Raw genomic sequence first — 19,231 nt, forward strand, 5'->3', positions numbered from 1 at the left:
GCCTGCACCTGGAATGACTGCTATCCCTCCTCACAGGGAGAACTCCTACTCGTCCCTCAAATCGAAGATTCAGATGCCCTCCTCTGTGAGGCACCTCAATGCCCAGCCACATTCCAGCCCACCCTCTACTCCTGGTCCCTCCGAACTGCAGCCCCGACCCTGTGCTGTTATCTCCAGTGCCTGGCCCCCTCCCACCTGCACCTGGTCCCTCCTGGGTCCACAGTGAAGCTGGAGGAGTCAGGGTCAGACCCAGAAGCCCAGTCTTACTGGAACTGCTGCCCCATCCTCAGACACACACACACACACACACACACACCCAGAGAAAACCACTGCTCTCGGCAAACCTGAGTGCTCCACCAAACGTTGGCTGCCTCCCGTCTGCCCGGACGCCTACTCCTCCCTGGGGCCCCGGCCTCGGCCTCTGCCCAGGTCCCGAGGGCTGCCCCTCCAGCTTCCCCTGCACACAAAGCCAGCCCTCGGTCCTGCGTCCCGCAGCAGCGGAGGCTCTGACAAAAGCGCGCCACCCCCGTGCCCGCCTAGCCGGCACAGGACAGAGCACCGCGGGCGCAGGGAGAAGAGGGCCCCGCGCTGGTGCCTGCCCCAGGAGGTGCCGGCAGACAGACGGGCCCTCGCCCCGCCCGGAGCCCCTAGACCCGCGGGGGGCCGGCCCCCGCCCGCCAGCCCGCCTTTGTTCTCGCCGGAAGCGCCGGCTCGGTCCCGCTCGGTACTCACGATGTCCACGCGGCGGGCCCAGCTGGGATCGGGGGGGCAGCCTGCACCCGCTTCCCCTGTGCGCACCGACACGGCCCCGGGCCGCGCACCCCGGCGGCCGCCTCGGCCCCAGAGCCAGCCTCCCGGCGGGCCCAGGCCCACGGCCGCAGCCCGGCGCCCGCCATGCCGCCGCGCCCCCGGCCGGGCGCCCAGGCCGGCCGCCCCGCCCGGCCCCGCCCTCGCCCCGCCCGGCCCCGCCCTCGCCCCGCCCTCGCCCCGCCACAGTCCGGGTCGCTCCGCCCCGACTCCTCCCCTCGCCCCGCCCCCAGCCCGGAGCTCGTCCGGGTATCCCCGCCCCCGGCTCCTCCCCTCGCGCGGCCCGGGGCAGGTGAGGCGCCGCCCCGCCCGGCCCTCCGTTTCTTCCCCGGCCGCCCCGAGCGAGGAGGTGCTCGGGCGCGAGGAGGACGCCCGAGGGGACCGCCCGGAGTCAGGAAGGCTCAGAGGTGAACGGGCAGCCGGCTTCACGGCTCCGCGGCTAGAAGGCCCCCGCCCCACCCGGCTCCGCGCGCCGGAGCCCTTGGGAAAATGCCTTTTTCTCCCCGGACCCCACCCTGAGGGGTTCTGGTCAGTCGGGGCGAGGGCCGCCCTGCTCTCGGCTCAGGCGGGGCTGGTGGGCGAGAGTGCCCGCTCCGGGGAAGGCTGCGGCGCTGGTCTGACCCGGGATTCCCCGCAGGAGTCAGGGGTCTGGTCCTGGGCAACTCCCACCTCCTTGGAAGGCGGTGGGCACTCTCCCAGGAGACCCCCTAGGCTGGCAGAGGCCCTTGGTGGCCTTCCCACCATTCTGCCTCCTCTACTGCCGATTAACATGCGCCACGGGCAGCAGAGGGCAGGTCTAGCTTCAGCCCTGCTCCCACCTGGCTGCCTGCCCCTAGTTACCGGCTCCCATGTCAGGCCAGCGCAGCCAGCCCTGGCTTCTCCCAGCAGCCTCCCTTCACTCCGTGCCCATTCACAGTGCCCTTGCCAACCCCTCCCAACAGCATTCCCAGCCCCCCAGGCTGCCTCCACCCCAGCCCCCCTGCCTGTGCCCCTCTCCACCAGCTCTGAGTGCCACCACTTCCTCTCCTCGCTTCCCTTTGGGCCTCCAGTCTCTTTCCTCCATCACCCTCCCCTCGGCACATTCTCTAACACACACCCATCGCTGCTCTGCTCACATCCCACCAGCCCTTCCGGATCCAGCCCCTGTGGACCTCTCTCATGGGCTCTCCTCCTGTCCCCCACCTCCCATGTGCCTGCACCAGCCAGGCCCAGGGCCGGCGTTACTCAAATCCCCCACGCTCTGACCTTCAGGCCTCTGTCCACTGGGTTTCCACTGCTTCCTCTTACAACTGAGCTAACTCAACCCTCAAGAGTTGGTCCAAACGAACACCAGTCCTTCATAAACTCTGCCAAAATCCAGAGGAAGGCACTCATTCTAAAAGGCCAGCATTACCTTGATACCAAAACCAAAGACCTCACAAGAAAACTACAGACCAATATCCCTTATGAGTGTAAAGTTCCTCACCAAAACACAAGCAAGGTGAATCCAGCACCACACACAATGAATTCTAGACCACACCTAGTGGGATTTAACCTAGGAATGCAAGCTTGATTTAACAGTCAAAATTCAAAGAATGTAGAAAATTCCTTGGTGGTCCAGTTCTTAAGAGCGCTTTCATTGCCAGGGCCTGGGTTCAACCCCTGGTGGGGGAATTAAGATCTCGAAAGCTGGCTAGAGGCCAAAAGAACCCTCCAAAAGCAAAATTCAAAGCATGTAATACATTATATCACCCTGCTAATTTAACTTCTATGCAGAGTACTTCATGTAAAATGCCAGGCTGGATGAAACACAAGCTGGAATCAAGATTGCTGGGAGAAATATCAATAACCTCAGATATGCAGATCACACCACCCTTAGGGCGGAAAGCAAAGAGCCTCTTGAGGAAGGTGAAAGAGGAGAGTGAAAAAGCCGGCTTAAAACTCAACACTCAAAAAACGAAGATCATGGCATCTGGTCCCATCACTTCATGGCAAATAGATGGGCAAACAATGGAAACAGTGAGAGATTTTATTTTCTTGGGCTCCAAAATCACTGCAGATGGTGACTGCAGCCATGAAATTAAAAGACACTTGCTCCTTGAAAGAAAAGCTATAACAAAACTACAGCATATTAAAAAGCAGAGACATTACTTTGCCGATAAGCTCCTTCTAATCAAAGCTATGGTTTTTTCAGTAGTCATGTCTAGATGTGAGAGCTGGACCATTAAGAAGGCTGAGCGCCAAAAAATTGATGCTTTTAAATTGCGGTGTTGGAAGAGACTCTTGAGAGTTCCTTGGACTGCAAGGAGAGCAAACCAATCCATCCTAAAGGAAATCAGTCCTGAATATTCATTGGAAAGACTGATGCATAAGCTGAAACTCCAATACTTTGGCCACCTGATGCGAAGAATCGACTCATTCAAAAAGACTCTGATGGTGGGAAAGATTGAAGGCGGGAGAAGGGGACGACAGAGGATGAGGTGATTGGATGGCATCACCAACTTGATGGACATGTGTTGGAGCAAGCTCTGGGAGATGGTGAAGGACAGGGAAGCCTGGCATGTCCATGGGGTCTCAAAGAGTTGGACACGACTGAGCAACTGAACAACAACAATATATCAATCTGCCGCTGCTCCTGCTGCTGCTGAGTCCCTTCAGTCGTGTCCGACTCTGTGCGACTCCATAGATGGCAACCCACCAGGCTCCCCCATCCCTGGGATTCTCCAGGCAATAACACTGGAGTGGGTTGCCATTTCCTTCTCCAATGCATGAAAGTGAAAAGTGAAAGGGACATTGCTCAGTCGTGTCCGACTCTTCGTGACCCCATGGACTGCAGCCTACCAGGCTCCTCCGTCCATGGGATTTTCCTGGCAAGAGTCCTGGAGTGGGTTGCCATTGCCTTATCTCATATATCTAATAAAGTACAAAAACCACACAACCGTCTCAACGTGCTGTGCTTAGTCGCTCAGTCATGTCTGACTCTTTGTGACCCCATGAGCTGTAGCCCACCAGGCTCTTCTGTCCATGGGGATTCTCCAGGCAAGAATACTGGAGTGGGTTCCCATGCCCTCCTCCAGGAGATCTTCCCAATGCAGGGATCAAACCCAGTTCTCCTGTACTACAGGCAGATACCACCAGGGAGGCCCAAGAATATTGGAGTGGGTAGCCTATCCCTTCTACAGGGGATCTTTGGACCCAGGAATCGATTGGGGTCTCCTGCATTGCAGGCTCATTCTTTACCAGCTGAGCTACCAGGGAAGCTCCAACTGTCTCAACAGATGCAGAAAAAGCATGTAACAAAATCTGGCCATTCTCCAGGATAAGAACACTCAATAGGGATTTCCCTGGTGGTCCAGTGGCTAATCCTCTGCACTCTTCAGTACAAGGCGTCGAGGTTAGATCCCTGGTCAGGGAACTAGATCCCACGTGCCGCAACTGAGAGTTCGAAGGCCGCAAGGAAAGAAATCCCGCGTGCAGCAACAAACACTAAACACGCCGTGTGCCACACCTAAGACCCGGCGCAGGCAACTTTTTTCTTTTTTTTTAAGAACATTCAACAAACTAGGAGTAGGAGGAAATTTCCTCAACCTGGTGAAGAACATCAGTGAAAAACCCTGAGCTAACATCACGATCAGTGGTGAGTGACCGAAAGCTTCCTCTCCAGGGAGGAACAAGGGAAGGACATTTTTATTCACCATTGAGCCAGAGTTTTGTTCACCATTGAGCCAGAGTTTCCAGGAAGAAGAAGTAAGAGTTTGCAGGAAGAAGAAATAAGAGCTATGTGGATTGGAAAAGAAAAAGCAAAACTGCTCAGAGATTAGGTGGTCAGGAAAAACCCCAGGGATCCACTAAAGAATGTTTAGAAATAGTAAACAAGCTCAGCAAGGCAGCAGGACAGCAGATGGGCACACAAAACTCCGTCGTATTTCTCTCCACCAGCAACAATCCGAAAACGAGACAGGAGCTAGCTCAGCTTTCCCTTCTTCAGGGGTCCTCCCCGACCTAAGAGGGGGCACCCGGGCACAGAAGGAGCACCAGGCTGTCCCACGGGAGGAGCAAAATGCTGCTGCCCTGGGTGGTGGGGACTGCAGGTGGCCTGGAAGCCGCAGCAAGTGGACACGGAGCCCCCAGCCCACTCCAGTCTGTAAGGAGACCTGGAATCTTTGTTGGGGCGGGGGCGCTGGAGGCAGAGCTGAGGACTGACGGGGCCCACCCCTCCTTCTGGCTCCGCACCTGGAGGGGAAATAGCTGGGGCGGCCCCGCAGTCCCACCCTGGTGAGCTCGGCGGCCAGGCGGGCACAGGCCTGGGAAGGGCTTGGTCTCACCTGGCCGAGGACCCTCTGCTCCTGGTGTCCACCGGTTGGCCCGGCAGCAGGCCTGCCTGTGCTCCACTGTCACCTCCCCTGGGAGCGTCCCTGCCTCAGCGACAGACACCCCCGTTCCGCCGCTCCCCTCCAGAGGGTGGACCGTGGCAGGGCCGGCTTGTCCTGAGGCCCCTGCATCCTCTGGACCCCCGGCCCTGCCCCGCCACGCTGGGACCTGCCCAGGAGCCCAGCGCCAGGTAGCTCTCTGGTCTCTGCTCCGTGCTAACCCCCACCTTCTCTGAAAGCTGAGACTGGTCTGTGGGACCGAGGCCCGAGGCTGCAGCACCGGAGCAGAGCAGGCAGGTAAAAACCGCTCCTCCTCGCAAAGATGGCCCCACTGGGCTCCAGGAAGTGCAGGCTCTGTGGCTCCCCCTCCCCCTGGGGTGTGAGTCCCCAGGGCATGTGGCCATCCCCGGCAGAGGCCCACACACCCAGCCACTGTCATGGACTGCACGCCCAGGCAAGATGCATGCGTGAGCCGCGCGGCGTGGGCGAGAAGGTTCTGTGCGTGCTCTTCGGCCTGTGTGCACACACGTGTGCTGTGTGAACCAGTGCACGAGAGCAGGGCTCGCTCGGCTCCCCTAACACCTGCAGACCTGCGGCCCTGGCTGTGGCGAGGGAGCCAGCGCCTCGTGCGACCGCAGCGCTAGGGGTTCCTGTCAGTGGTCACCGGCTGCCCAGCTGCAAGCGCCGCAGAGAGGGGAGGCCTGGGCTCCCAGGGTCCCAGGGGGGAAGAGACCGGGTCCCCAGGGCGGTCATTCGCACACTCGCAACTACGCACACACTCACTCGCCACAGGCACACGTGCGTGCTTATACACGCATGCCTGAAGATGCACACTCACTCACACCTACCTGTACACACTCATACATGCCATGTCCACACATGCCCTCCAGTGCACACACAGACTCGCTCAGCTGCTCACGCTCACACACAGGCACACGCTCACCCACACGTGTGCATGCTCACGTTCATTCTTACGTGTGTTCACCCTCACACACACCAGTTTGCACTCAAACATACAGACACGCACCGACTCCCACGTGGTGTGCTCACACACACAGCCTCCAGGGGCTGAGAGGACCCTCTGTGGGGGACCCTGTGCCCTGGGCAAGGCAGCCTGGGTGCAGATGAGAGCCACCAGCACCTCCCCACAGCCCTGCACCCGTCCAGCGCCGGGCCTGACCGCTCCTTAAACCGCACAGTGCTGCTCCACCCCCAGGTCACGGGCCCGCACAGGGCACCCCGGGCGCACACTGTGTGCCAGGCCCCATGCTCCTCGGGGATCGCCCACGTCACCACCCCACCCCAGCCCCCCCCGACGTGTGAACCAGCGTCGTGCCCACTGGTGAAGACAGCGAGGGTCAGAGATGCTGAGTAACTCCCAAGCCACACGGCCCTGCCGCCCCCAGCCGGGCACACAGCAGGCGCTAGGTGGCGCCTGAGGGGCAGGGCCCAGCCCCTCTGGGTTCAGTCTCCCCTTTCAATTGCTCCTCCCCCTTCCTCTTCCCTGAATCTTTCTCCATAAAAGAATGGAAACCAAAAGAAAAAACCATCTTCCACGAAGGCCGGTGAGCAGCCGCGCCAGGGGAAGGGAGGAAGCACGACCCGCGGTGGGGTCCCTGAGACCCCGAGGCTCTTGAGCCCCCGGCCAGGCACTCCTGCACGGGGCATGGCGCTACAGGACGGGGGTGGGGGGGCCGGCAGGCGACCGGGCTCACACGGCTCTGCATTCCTCCAGTGCAGGCACACTCACACACACCATCACACTCACAGCATGTGCACCCAGGACCCAGTGTCCACACCCCCCGGGCAGGGCAGGATGTCCGCTGGAAGGCCCACGCTTACCCGGGGCCTTCTGCAGGCTGCCGGCCGAGCGGCGCAGGCCCTGGGCTCCCACCAGCTGTCCCGTCCACCCCTGGCCTTGCCTCTCCTCCTGGGGCTCGGGGCCAGGGTCCTGTGCATCCCGCTGCCGCCACCCCAAGGAGGGTGGGTCCGGGCTCGCACGCGGGCCCCCCAGAGCAGCTCTACAGGTGCTGGGCCGGCACAAGCTCCCAAGTCCCCTGGGCCGGGTCCGCCCCACTGACCTGGTGGCGCTGAGCCAGCACATGGCTCTCTTCCTGCCTGCTGACGGCCTCGGGGCAGGTGTCCTGGGGTCTAGGAAGGCCATGCGGCTCAGGGGCCATGGGGTGGGGCTTCGGCCAGCATCCCCAGGCAGGTGAGGCGCCTGCTCGCGCCTGCTGACAGCCTCCCGCTGCCTGTGTCTGGGCCCTATGGCCGCTGGGGCTCCTCCCCGCCCAGGACTTCCTGCTGCGGGGGCCCTGGGCAGCCCCGGGTAGCCAGCACTTCCTGTGAGGCCCAGTGCTGCCTGGCCTGCTGGCTTTCAGCCGTGCCCACTGTGGGCAGGCCCCAGGATGAGGCCAGCTGTGACCACCCCCCGCCTCAGGGAGGAAGCCCCTTGGCAGGGTCCCGTCCCCACCCCAAGGCCACCTCTGCAGATTGGGCTTCTTCCCAGCGAATCGGGAGCCCCAAATTCCAGGGCATCAAGCCCGGCTTCCCTGGCCCCAAAGACAGCCGCACACGAAGTCACAACCTTCCCGGGGCGCCCCATGGGCCAGAACACAGACTCTGCCATGCAGCTCCGCCTCCGGAGGCCACTGTGATACAGGGGCCCACGCCTCTCACACCAGGAGACTTTCACGTGTCAAAGTGGCTGCCTCTCTGTCCTCTGACCCCAAGGGACGAAGAACGGATGGGATACCAGCCTTCCCTCCATGCTCCCCAGGCCTCTCTGCCCCTCCCACGCCCACGCCAGGCACAGCCTCTGTGACACAGCTGGGCTCACACACCCCAACGGGGCACACTCGCAGCTCCCCAGCAAACACCTGGCTTGCTAGAAAGCACTTACACCCCGAGTGGCCAAGCGTGCTCCATCACTGCCTGGTCCCTGCCCGGGTCCCACTCACAATGCAGCCCACCCACGCACCCTAGGCCTGCTCTGCCCCTCTAAGCTGGGCTCCCTCCCCCACCCAGGAAGCTGGGAGCGAGGAGTCCAGCCCAAGCTGCTGGGCACTGAGCCCCATGCCCACTGCCTCCCCTCCCCTCCCCTAAGCTCCAGTCTCAAGGTCCATCCCCGCCCCCACTCCCAGCACCAGCTGGGGGATGGAGCACTTTGGGGCCATGCGGCTGCAGGGTCTGAGGGGACCGGCGAGTCCTCAGACACTGCAGAAGCTCGTCCTGTCCAGCCCAGCAGCTGTCCCAGGGCAAGCACCTACAGCCGGCCTGCCAGCACCTGGTCGCACACACATCTGGGTGTCCGGCTCGGGCCTCAGACACACACCCCCGCCCCGCCCCGCCGTCTCCTGGATGGGGGACTTGGGTTTGTGCGTCGTCACTCTCCTCAGGGGGCACCCTGGCCTCCCCTGCCAGCGTCGGCCTCCGTGCCCGCCAGGGTCCGTGGGCAGACTGCGCCTACGGCAGACAGCTGACCACAGCCCAGGGGCAAAGGGTGGCAGGGAGGTCAAGGGGGGCCTCCTCCCGTCCATCCTCACAGCCTGCCCAGAGTGGGGAGCAGGCCCCAGCCAGCCTCTGTCCTGTGCAGGCAGAGGTGGGAGCAGGCAGAGGACCACACCTGCAGGAGCCGCGGGGTCTCCACGGAGGTCAGATCACCCTGGTCCCTTCCCCCACCCTATTGCCTCGCGGAAGCCGAGGCCAGGATTCCCAAGGCCCCCACTCCAGGCCTCCTGGTTTCTCCCAGTGACCTCCCATCTCTCCCCGCTCCAGGCCTCCCGGCTTCTCCCAGTGACCTCCCATCTTTCCCCACTCCAGGCCTCCCAGTTTCTACCAGTTTCTCCCAGTGACGTCCCATCTCCCCAGGCAGCAATTCATCCTTGCAGCAAATAACGCTGCTTTCATTTGGTGGCTCAGCTGATGAAGAATCCGCCAGCAATGCGGGAGACCTGGGTTCGATCCCTGGGTTGGGAAGATCCCTGGTATGGCTAGAACTCCAATATTCTGGCCTGGAGAATTCCGTGGACTGTATGGTCCATGGGATCGCAAAGAGTCAGACACGACTGAGCGACTTTCACTTCATTTCACTTCATGTTCCTGAAACAGGGCGTTCAGAGCCCCTCCTCCAGTAGCAGGAACCGCCCCCACCCCGCCCCACTAGACTGGGAATAACCATCATCCAAGCAGTAAGATGGGTGGGGCTGGGGTCCCAACTCTGGGAAGCTCTGGTTCCCACCCCACCTTCCCCAAGTTGCAGCTCTTCCCCCAGCCTCCCAGGGTGGCTGCCTCTAAATTCCAGGCTTGGGGACCACCCACCGAGCCAGACACTTACCAGGGTGGGTGGGACTAGCCAGCTGCTGGGCAGGGGCTGGGCGTCAGCCTGCGAAAGAGAGCCTTGCAGGCTCCAGGGTCCTCAGCCTGCTCTGGAGCGAGGCACAGGCCGACGCAGCACCACCCCTGCCGCAGGCCTTGAAGCCTGTCCCGCCCTGGTGGTCACAGCCCACTCACCCGCGCTGACCACGGGGATGAGGGGCCTGACAGAGCAGGGCGCTGCCCGAGGTGTGGGGACTGGAATCACAGCCCTGGCGACCTCGGTCTCCCAGGGCCCCTGTGCCCAGCCTGGTGCCCGCCTGCCACCTTTGTGCCAAGGAGAGCCTGCAGGCTCAGGGGGGGCCCTGTGCCCAGGGCAGTGTGACTGGCACCTCCACTGGTGAAAACCTCAAGCTCTCAAAATAAGACGCTTTGCATCAGTCCCTGCGAAGGGCTCGGGGCCACCCACAGCCAGCCTAGGGCCCACCTACTTGGTCCCCACCCTCCAGGACCACAGCCCCTGAGCCCTTCCCCTCCTCTCTGAGCCCATTCTTCTCTCCGCCTGGCACTGTAATCTGCCTTCCGGTGCAGGGATGCGAGGAGTCCCGGGAACTCGGGCCAGGGTGCCACCCAGCTGGGCAGAGGGCATGGGTGGCGTAGGGGCAGGGTCACCCCGTGTCATGGGCTGAATGGGGGCCTCCAGAGACATATGTCCGAGTCTTAGTCCCTGGGAACTGTGATTGACCTTAACTGGAGAAGGATCTTCGCATATGTGACTAAGGATCTCACCCTGGTTCAGCCAGACGGGCCCTAAATGAAACAGCAAGCGTCCTTATAACAGACGAGAGAGGAAGAACTCAAGGAAGAAGTCAGGTTTGTGTCACCAGAGGCAGAGAGTGGAGAGAGAGGGGACTGGAGGAGGGCGGCCAAAAGGTTCCAACTTCCGGTCGTAAGATCAATAAACCCTAGGGAAGCGATGGACGGCAGGATGGCCTGCCAACACTGCCGTGAGATACACAGGAAAGCTGGAAAGAGAACACATCCTGCGAGTTCTCATCACAAGAAAACGCTTGTTTCTTCCGTTTCTTTTCATTGTAGCGGTATAAGAAGACAGATGCTGGCTGGATCTACTGTGGCAATCCTCTCACGATATATGCGAGTCAGCCCTCATGCTGTGCCTTCGAGGGAGAGAGAGGGAGAAGACAGAGGAGGGGCAGGCAGAGGCTGGGGCGGTGTGTCCATAAACCGAGGGAGCCCAGGCCCGTAGGCAGCCCCCAGGAAGCTGGAAGACAGAGAAGGAAGCAAGGATTCGCCCTGGAGCCCCTCGAGGGAGCGGGGTGCTGCGGACACCTTGACTTTGGAGTCTGGCCTCCAGGACCCTGAGAACACATTTCTGTGTTTCTCAGCCCCCAGTCCGTTAGGGTGGCCATGAGAAACTATCTCACACGGGGACAAGCCGAGGTCCTTTCCTACATGAAGTAAGTCACAGTTGGCTAGAAGCCCAGGGCGTGCCCTGCAGAGTGAGGCTGGCTCTCTGAGGGCCCCCGGCATGAGGCCAGACGGGGTACATCTGAGCGGCCTCCCTGGACGTCCATGGCCTCCTGCGGGCCTGGCTCACCACCTCCCATGCCCGTCGTGCACCAGCTCAGAGGCCAGGCCCGGCCCACACTCCCCAGACCTGCGGGGCCCACCTCCCGGCCAGCCCCTCCTTGGCTCTGCCCAGCCATCTCCACCGCGGAGCAGAGGTCAGGCTGGCCCCTGGCTGAGCGGGCGGGTTCTGGCCCCTGCTCGCTGCCCTGGGCCCTCAGCTGTGGGCCTGTCCCAAGGACCACCGCGCCCCATTCTCAGACTGCAATCTCCTCCGCTGGAAACCATTTCTTCTCCGAAAGGCCCCCACACCTTTGAGAGAGGGAACTTCTAGAACGCCAGCCCCCTCTCTGCAGTCTCCAAGCCAGTGGCCCAGCCTTGCGCATCAGGGTGTCACACGTGTGGCCCCAGCATTCCCCATGGGCCTGGGTCCCCCTCCGTGCCCCACGCCCAGTGCCTGGCCCACCAAAGGGACTGAGGGGCCGAAGGATGCACGGTCAGGTGGGCTCACTGTTGGCTCTACACACGCGGCCACACCCCCATGTGGTTATGCCAGCGCACGCCGGGGCTGTCCACCAGGGCCAGAGCGAGGGACTATGCTGACCCCCAGTGAGAACTGAGGCCCAGTGGCTGCCGCAAAGCCCTGTGGCCCCGGGACCTCTGCCTGGCAAGTGAGCTGTTGGCCAGCACTGGTTGAGCCCTCGGGTCGGCTCACTGCAAAACAGAGGCCAGGCCAGCACCCCCAGAAGGCCATACTTGCCGGGGTTTAAGAGGCCCCCCAGGGCTTGTTAGGGCTGCCCAGGGTGGGGTTGCGAGGCAGTCCAGCCGCTGCTGTGGGCGGGGACAGCGGGAATTGGGGAAGTGCAGAAAGGCTGGCACGCACAGCTGCCCACACAGAGCCGGGGCTTCCGAGGGCGGTGGCCGAACGGGGGCAGGAGTGTGGTTTCGGGACCTTCACCTTGAGCTCTGTCCCCACAGACGACTCAAGGGAGCCCATGTGCCCCTGTGTGCCCCCCACCCCAAAGCCGGCCGGGGTTGCCTCTCCAGTCCTGGCCTCTGCCTCTAGCAAATATTCCCAGAACAGGCAGCATCTCCCAAGGGCCAGGGTCGAGGGCTGGATGAGCCTGCGGGGGCAGAGCTGGGGGCCCCCAAAGAGAGCCAGGACCACTCAGAAAAGAGCAAGGGCCGCCCACGGGCCCCGCATCAGGTGCTAGGCACCCTCATCGGAGCCCCGGAGAGGGCAGGGATCCCCAGGAAGGAGCAGCACGTGGATGGGAGGGGGGACGGCTGGGCAGGGGTGCCAGGCCCAGGGCCCCCGACTTCTGGACCAAGTCCGCACAATAGGCTGTGGTGGGGGGCCAGGGGCTGGGGGAAGCACGGCTTGGCACCGTCACTCTCTCGTCTCAAACCACAACCCAGCAGAGGCGTTCCAGGATTCACACTTCAGTTCATCATGACACTGGCAAGTTTCCACTTTTTAATTGCTTGATAAAAAAAACTCTCCAAAGTGCTGATGTGTGGCCGGGTCCACCCCCACGTTCCTGGCCCATCGCCCACGGATGTTCACTGCTGTGCACACAGCAGGCACAGGCACCCCAGGCCCCCCCACCCCCGCCAGGACAGGGCCGCTCCACCATGGGACCCTGGGAGTAAGGACAGCGGTGGTGACGCCCAGGCTTCCTTGGGGACAGGCCAGGCTCCACCCTAACCTTGCGGCCCACCCTCAGCCTGCTTCCTCGTGAGAACAGCCGGCCATCGGCGCCTGCGAGAGGCTGTCCCCAGGATCACCCGGCATGGCTGTGGGAGAGGGGGGCTCCAGGGGTTCTGCCGACCACGCCGCTGTCACAGGCACCTCGGGAAAAGAGAACGTCCTCCCAAACCGCCCTGCTTGGAGCCAGACCACGCCCTCCCAGGATGCCCCTGCAGGTCTGCACCCCTCCAGCACACTCTCTGCCCACTGCTGCTGGCCCCATTCGAGCCACGGCCCCAAGCATGGAAACGTCACCTTTGTCCAGCGCATGGCTTGGCCGAGAACAACATCTCCCGTCTCCGCAGGCTCCACGCCTTCCTCCGCAGCCCCGAGTCCAGACCCATTGCCCACACACACAGCCCCTGCCCACCTACACGTGCTCTGCCCACGAGCAGGGCTCCTAGGAGGGGCTCCGTGTCCCCACCAGCTGCACTGACCGCAGCGTCTGTTGACTGCCTTACCCTCGACATAGCTCGGGGTTGAGGGCGGGGGATGTGGACGGCAGTCATTCCATGCGTCCGTCCGCTGCAGTGTCCCCAGCACAAAGGGGACACCAGGCACCTCTTGCAGCATGAGACCTCACCCACCGGCCAGACACTCCGACTCCACGTGGGGTCCAACCATGGAGCTCATTTACTAAAGTAAACCACTCGCCTCACCCCAAACATCGCCATTTCTTCATCCCTGGGTCGGGGAGGGGGTTGTCTAGCTGCAAGGATGGACGCCTAGCGCAGGGGGTCTGCCGCCCACTGAGCAAGGCCCAGACACCCCCTGAGTGACCTCAGCCATGCTCTTGACCGCTCCCAGCCTCACTGGTCCACAAAGCAAGGCCAGCAGCCCTCACGGGCAGAGCAGGTGTGGGGCCTAGACCATCCCCCTCCCGCCTCGAGTACCCGGTGGGCTGAGCCCCAGGCAGACCAAGCTGCCCGACACTGCCACTGACCCTCCAGGGTTGGGGCTGGAACCTTCCAAGCCCCTCTGCTGGGTCACTCAGAAGGGGACAGACCTGCTCTGAGATCAGAGTGAGGCCGACCCCCAGTGAATAAGGAACCCAGGGACTTCCCCAAGCCCAGCCTACCCGACCCTCTTCCCAGAAACTACGTGCATGCTCCTTGGGTCACTCCTTGGTGCACCAGACAGAGCTTGGTCCTGCCCTCGGCGGAGGGCCTGGTCCCAGTCACTGGCCCCAGGCCTCCAGAGCACAGGCGACCACCAGCCAGACCCTCCTGGAGACACATGTGTAGGTCACAGGCACCTCCGTTGGGGACACATCCCGACTCGCCAAGGCCGGGGGCGGGGGGATCTCAAAGGCAACCTCTTGTGACAGAGGGCCAAACCAGTGGATCACGGCAGGGAGCAGCCTCCGGGAACGTCCCCCCAGCGCCAAGGTGTCAGCCCCCAGGGCCCACTCATTCCCCGCCGCTTGTCTCCCGCTCCCGATGAGGAAGCTGAGGCTGAGTGGGCTGCAGCAGCGGCCGCTGCGCCAGCACCACCCTTGCAGGCCACCTCACCCACCCCACACTTCCTGCCAAGCCTGGCTCCAAGGGGTGTGAGGAGGGCGAGGGGCCCGGGGCCTGCTCTCCGGACAGACGGACGGACAGAGCTCCCACAGCCTGGAGCGCAGCTGGAGGAGGCCCTGGGCTCCGGGCCGAAGGCTGGCGCACACAGCGCGGGGGTGCAGGCGCCTGCCAGCCTGCCCTCCTGATGTCAGGGTCTGCTTCTGTTTTACGCGCCCCTCCAGAGCCCAGGGGATCCGTTCAGGAGACTGTCCCAGAGCACAAGCCCCACCCTGAGGCCTGCTCACCACTGCCACCACTAACGGGGCAGGAGGAGACAGTCAGGGCATTGTCACCTGCGAGCACACACCACACCCTTCACCCGGGGTCCACGCTGGCCTTGCCCTCCGTCTGGGGTGCCCAACTGCTGGGGAGGTGGCCACCTCTGACTCACACCCTTGTGACAACACTTCCACCCAGACACAGCGACACGTCAGCCAGCATCCATATGCCGCAGCCAAGCAAGGTCACATGGAAAGTGTCCCAGATAGAGAGAGCTTGTGCAAAGGGCCTGGGGCTGGGGCGAGAGGAGATGCACACCGTTAGAGGAGGCCGGTCCGGTCCAGAACATGCATGAGGGCCACATGTCCAGCTGAGCGTGGAGCGGGTCTCAGACCTGCCCCAGGGTGAGCAGCCAGGCCAGGGCACCACCTCCAGCTTTGCTTCTTTGTACCGGCAACCTGGTGCAAGTCACTTCACTCCTCCCCCAAACGGGCTTGCTGATAAGAGCACCCTGAGGACCAAACGTGCCAAAGAATGCTCAAACTACTGCATAGTTGCACTCCTCTCACACGCTAGCAAAGTGACGCTCAAAATTCTCCAAGCCAGGCTTCAGCAATACGTGAACTGTGAACTTCCAGATGTTCGAGCTGGTTTGAGAAAAGGCAGAGGAACCAGAGATCAAATTACCAACATCCGCTGGATCATCGAAAAGCAAGAGAGTTCCAGAAAAACATCTATTTCTGCTTTATTGACTATGCCAAAGCCTCTGACTGTGTGGATCACAATAAACTGTGGAGAATTTTGGAAGAGATGGGAATAGCAGACCACCTGACCTGCCTCTTGAGAAATCTGTATGCAGGTCAGGAAGCAACAGTTAGAATTGGACATGAAACAACAGACTGGTTCCAAATAGGAAAAGGAGTACCTCAAGGCCGTATATTGTCATCCTGCTTATTTAACTTCTATGCAGAGTACATCATGAGAAACGCTGGGCTGGAAGAAGCACAAGCTGGAATCAAGATTGCTGGGAAAAATGTCAATAACCTCAGATATGCAGATGACACCACCATTATGGCAGAAAGTGAAGAGGAGCTAAAAAGCCTCTTGATGAAAGTGAAAGAGGAGAGTGAAAAAGTTGGCTTAAAGCTCAACATTCAGAAAACTAAGATCATGGCATCCGGTCCCATCACTTCATGGCAAAAAGATGGAGAAACAGTGGAAACAGTGGCAGACTTTATTTTGGGGGGGCTCCAAAATCACTGCAGATGGTGATTGCAGCCATGAAATTCAAAGACACTTACTCCTTGGAAGAAAAGTTATGACCAACCTAAACAGCATGTTAAAAAGCAGAGACATGTGCTCGCTTCGGCAGCACATATACTAAAATTGGAACGACACAGAGAAGATTAGCATGGCCCCTGCGCAAGGATGACACGCAAATTCGTCAAGCGTTCCATGTTTTTAAAAAAAAAAAAAAGCAGAGACATTACTTTGCCAACAAAGGTCCGTCTAGTCAAGGCTATGATTTTTCCAGTGGTCATGTATGGATGTCAGAGTTGGACTATAAAAAAGGCTGCACGCCAAAGAATTGATGCTTTTGAATTGTGGTGTTAGAGAAGACTCTTGAGAGCCCCTTGGACTGCAAGGAGATCCAACCAGTCCATCCTAAAGGAGATCAGTCCTGAATATCCATTGGAAGGACTGATGTTGAAGCTGAAGCTCCAATACTTTGGCCACCTGATGTGAAGAGCTGACTCATTGGAAAAGACCCTGATGCTGGGAAAGAAGGCAGGGGGAGAAGGGGATGACAGAGGATGAGATGGTTGGATGGCATCACCGACTCAATGGACATGAGTTTGAATAAACTCTGGGAGTTGGTGATGGACAGGGACGCCTGGTGTGCTGCAGTCCATGGGGTCGCAAAGAGTCGGACGTGACTGAGCAACTGAACTGAACTGAACTGAGGACCGAAAGCAGCAGCTCTCCTAGGCTCCCCCAGAGCCACCTGGCCCAGTGCTGGGCCCAGAGCCTCAGGGTGGAAGGCACCCCACTCAGCCCAGGGCGAGATGATACCAGGGGAACTCAATGAGGACACAGCGGCCAGGAAGTGCATGCTTGGTGGGGGCCAAGGAGAGAGATGGGCCCCACAGCTCCTTGCAGGAACCAAGGCCGGAGGCTTCAGATCAGCCATGAAACAGGCTCGTCGTGGGGACAGTTCCTGTTGGCCAGTGCCAGGCCAGGGCAGTGCACGAGCCCTCCACGCTGGGAACCACCTGCCGGGGCATCCCATGCTAGACCAAGGGGGACGCTGGCCTTGATGCCAGTAGCGTCCGTTGCTTCTCTGATCTCTTTAGGCTATCTCGTGCCTCGGTAGGCTCCCCCGGGCCACAGGACCCACACGGCTCCTGGGTACCTCGCAGCATCGCCACAGGTCAGGGAGTCAGGGTCCGGGGCGTGAGGTGCGACCCTCACCTCGGGTCCTCTTCGAGCTCCTCTGGGTGGGGGGGTGGTCTCTGGACCAGTCACCCACCCAGGAACCTGGCTCACCATCCGTCCAGCAAGGTTTTGGCTTCCTGCCTACCCTGCCACAGGCCGGAACCATTAAGGCCAAGTCCACACCACAGGGCCCATCCCACCTCCTTCTCTCTTCAGCACAGCTTTAACCCATTTATTTTTATCCTGTTATCCCTAATGCTAATATTTTTCATACTTTTTTTTCCCACTCTTTGATGTTGTCGGTTAACTCTCTTGAAGAGTGCTTTATTTTGTTGCCTCGCTTCCTTCTGGGGGTCCACCTTGTATTCCTCAGCCAATGTTTAGGTTGGGCCCTCTCACTGGCTTCTTCCCGGGGTCCCTCACAGGCTGGGAGAGGGGAGCAGCTCATGATGGGGCAGGCGACAGCCACTGCCGGGCTGGGTCTCTGCCCGGGACCGAGGCAGAGAGACAGCCAACATGTTCAGACGGAGGGAGCCAGAGAGGGAAGGGAGAGGCTGAAGAGGGAAGGAAGAGCCGGCCAGGACCCCGGGGCGGAGGCTGGGGAACCGAGAGTGCTGGTCCCCCCGGCCCAGGAACCCTGGGCTGGGCGAGGAGCGGATGACTCACCGCTGGCCTCCCTCTAAGCCCCTTGGCCTGGGCCAGCGGGGGGCCTGGCTGGCCGGGCGGTTCCCAGGAGCGCTGACACTGCCCCATTGTTCGGAGGCCCAGCTCGGGGAGGGTCTGGCCGGGGGCCCGGGTTGGCGGGAAAGGGGCCCGGTCCCTGCCCCTCCCCCTCCAGCAGCCTTGACAGACAGGACAGGAGGGTGCAGGGGCGAGGAGGGGGGTCTCCCTCCTGCACACTGTCCCTCCCCAAGCCAGGGATCCTGCGGGATCCTGGACGCTAGCCCCTCACTCCGAGCGCGGTCCCAGCCACAGCTGGCAGGCGAGTCTCGGGTTCAAGGCCCTCGCCCTGCTGGTGCTCCAGCAGGACGGCCTGCCCTGACCACCGCCCGCTGTCCCCACCCTGCGGTCAGGTCACCCTAGGACATCCTGAAGGCCCAGTCAGGCCAGGGAACAGCGCCCTCAGGGGACCTCAGGGCTGGAGGAGCAGGCCTCTGTTCCCTGGGGACTCCAGACTTTGCCCTGCCTCGCAGGGTGGGCAGCTCCAGGCAAGGCCCCCAGCCACCACAGCCTTGGGCAACGTGGCCTGAGCTCTCTGTCCAGCGACAACCCCCCCAACCCCTACCGCGGGTCCAGCAGCCCTGGAGAGCCTCCTCAGACCCCCACAGGCCAAGTGCCCGTCCAGCCCTGTTGTCTGCCTGCAGGGCCACCACGCACGAGACAAACACTCTCCTCCAACCCTCGGCCTAACTGAGGCTCCCAGAGGTGAGGTGGCTCCTGACGGTCAGCAGAGCTCCCGAGGGCCGGCCCCGAGCCTCCTCATGGCTGGGGACCTGCCACCGCCTGGGGCAGCCTGTCCTGGGTGAAGGAGGGGCATGGCTCCGTGGCGCCACAGGGACACCCTCTCCCTCCCTGGGGAGACAGCCACGGGGGTCACTCCTCTGTGGCCAGAAGAGCCAGCAGAGAGGACTGGGCAGTGGCGGGGGGCGGTGCTCCCCCAGGCCCAGGCCCACCACATCCGCTTCCCCTGGCCCCGGGGCCTCTCAGTGTGGGTCACCGACTCACCCGGGTCCACCAGACGTCCGCCCCCACCGCACACCGAGCTCTCCTGTGCGTCCTGCTTTTGCCCAGGCCTCCTTACGGCCCCTGCCGCAGCGGGGGTACTTGTGCGTGTGTGGGAGGGAGGTCTCAAGACCCAGAGTGAGCTCTGCAGACACAGAGCAGCCCTGGGCCTGGCTCTTCCTGCCTGCGTCTTCCTGCCCCCACCCCACAAAGGCTCTACCTCAGGTGCCCCAGTGACACCTCCTACGTGGTTCTCAGGGACTGCCCACTGCGAGGACGGTGCCTGCGCCCTCCCCACAGGCAGCCCTGAGCCCGGCCCTGGGGAGGGGCCCCGGGGGTCCTCCGGGCAGCGGGTGAATCAGTGTGGAGACCGCCAGCGTGCGGCTGCCCCGCCTGCTTCCCAAGGCCTTGGCCCGGAACAGCTGCCCGTGGGTGCCCGGCTGCTAGGGAACCTCGGGCCCGGGGCAGGGCCTGCGAGGGTGGGGGGT

At 61.8% G+C, this 19,231-nt stretch overlaps 1 protein-coding gene and 1 non-coding gene across 8 annotated transcripts in view; one reads left to right on the forward strand and one right to left on the reverse strand.

The window, feature by feature from the left end:
* The window catches only part of SH3BP2 (SH3 domain binding protein 2), a 35,358-nt gene that overhangs the window by 10,202 nt on the left and 5,925 nt on the right, over nucleotides 1-19,231 (reverse strand). The window contains exons 1-2 of one of the 7 annotated variants that reach the window (XM_069594892.1): nucleotides 733-908; nucleotides 345-457 (exon numbers count right to left, since the gene is read on the reverse strand). The exons of 2 other annotated variants lie outside the window; for them this stretch is intronic. Coding sequence is in view for 2 of the 5 variants with exons in the window: in XM_069594886.1 (XP_069450987.1) it covers nucleotides 733-896 (164 nt within the window). In the remaining 3 variants the exon portion in view is untranslated. Of the gene's footprint in view, nucleotides 1-344; nucleotides 458-732; nucleotides 924-5,111; nucleotides 5,409-7,237; nucleotides 7,944-18,746; nucleotides 19,205-19,231 lie in introns of those variants that run through there. 4 more of the 7 variants (XM_069594891.1, XM_069594887.1, XM_069594893.1 and 1 more) reach the window with 4 other exon arrangements.
* LOC138443055 (U6 spliceosomal RNA) lies at nucleotides 15,942-16,048 on the forward strand. The gene has a single exon (XR_011257981.1). It is a non-coding gene; the product is annotated as a U6 spliceosomal RNA (small nuclear RNA).

This window comes from Ovis canadensis, chromosome 6 (genome assembly GCF_042477335.2).
Source record: "Ovis canadensis isolate MfBH-ARS-UI-01 breed Bighorn chromosome 6, ARS-UI_OviCan_v2, whole genome shotgun sequence".
NCBI lineage: Eukaryota > Metazoa > Chordata > Mammalia > Artiodactyla > Bovidae > Ovis > Ovis canadensis.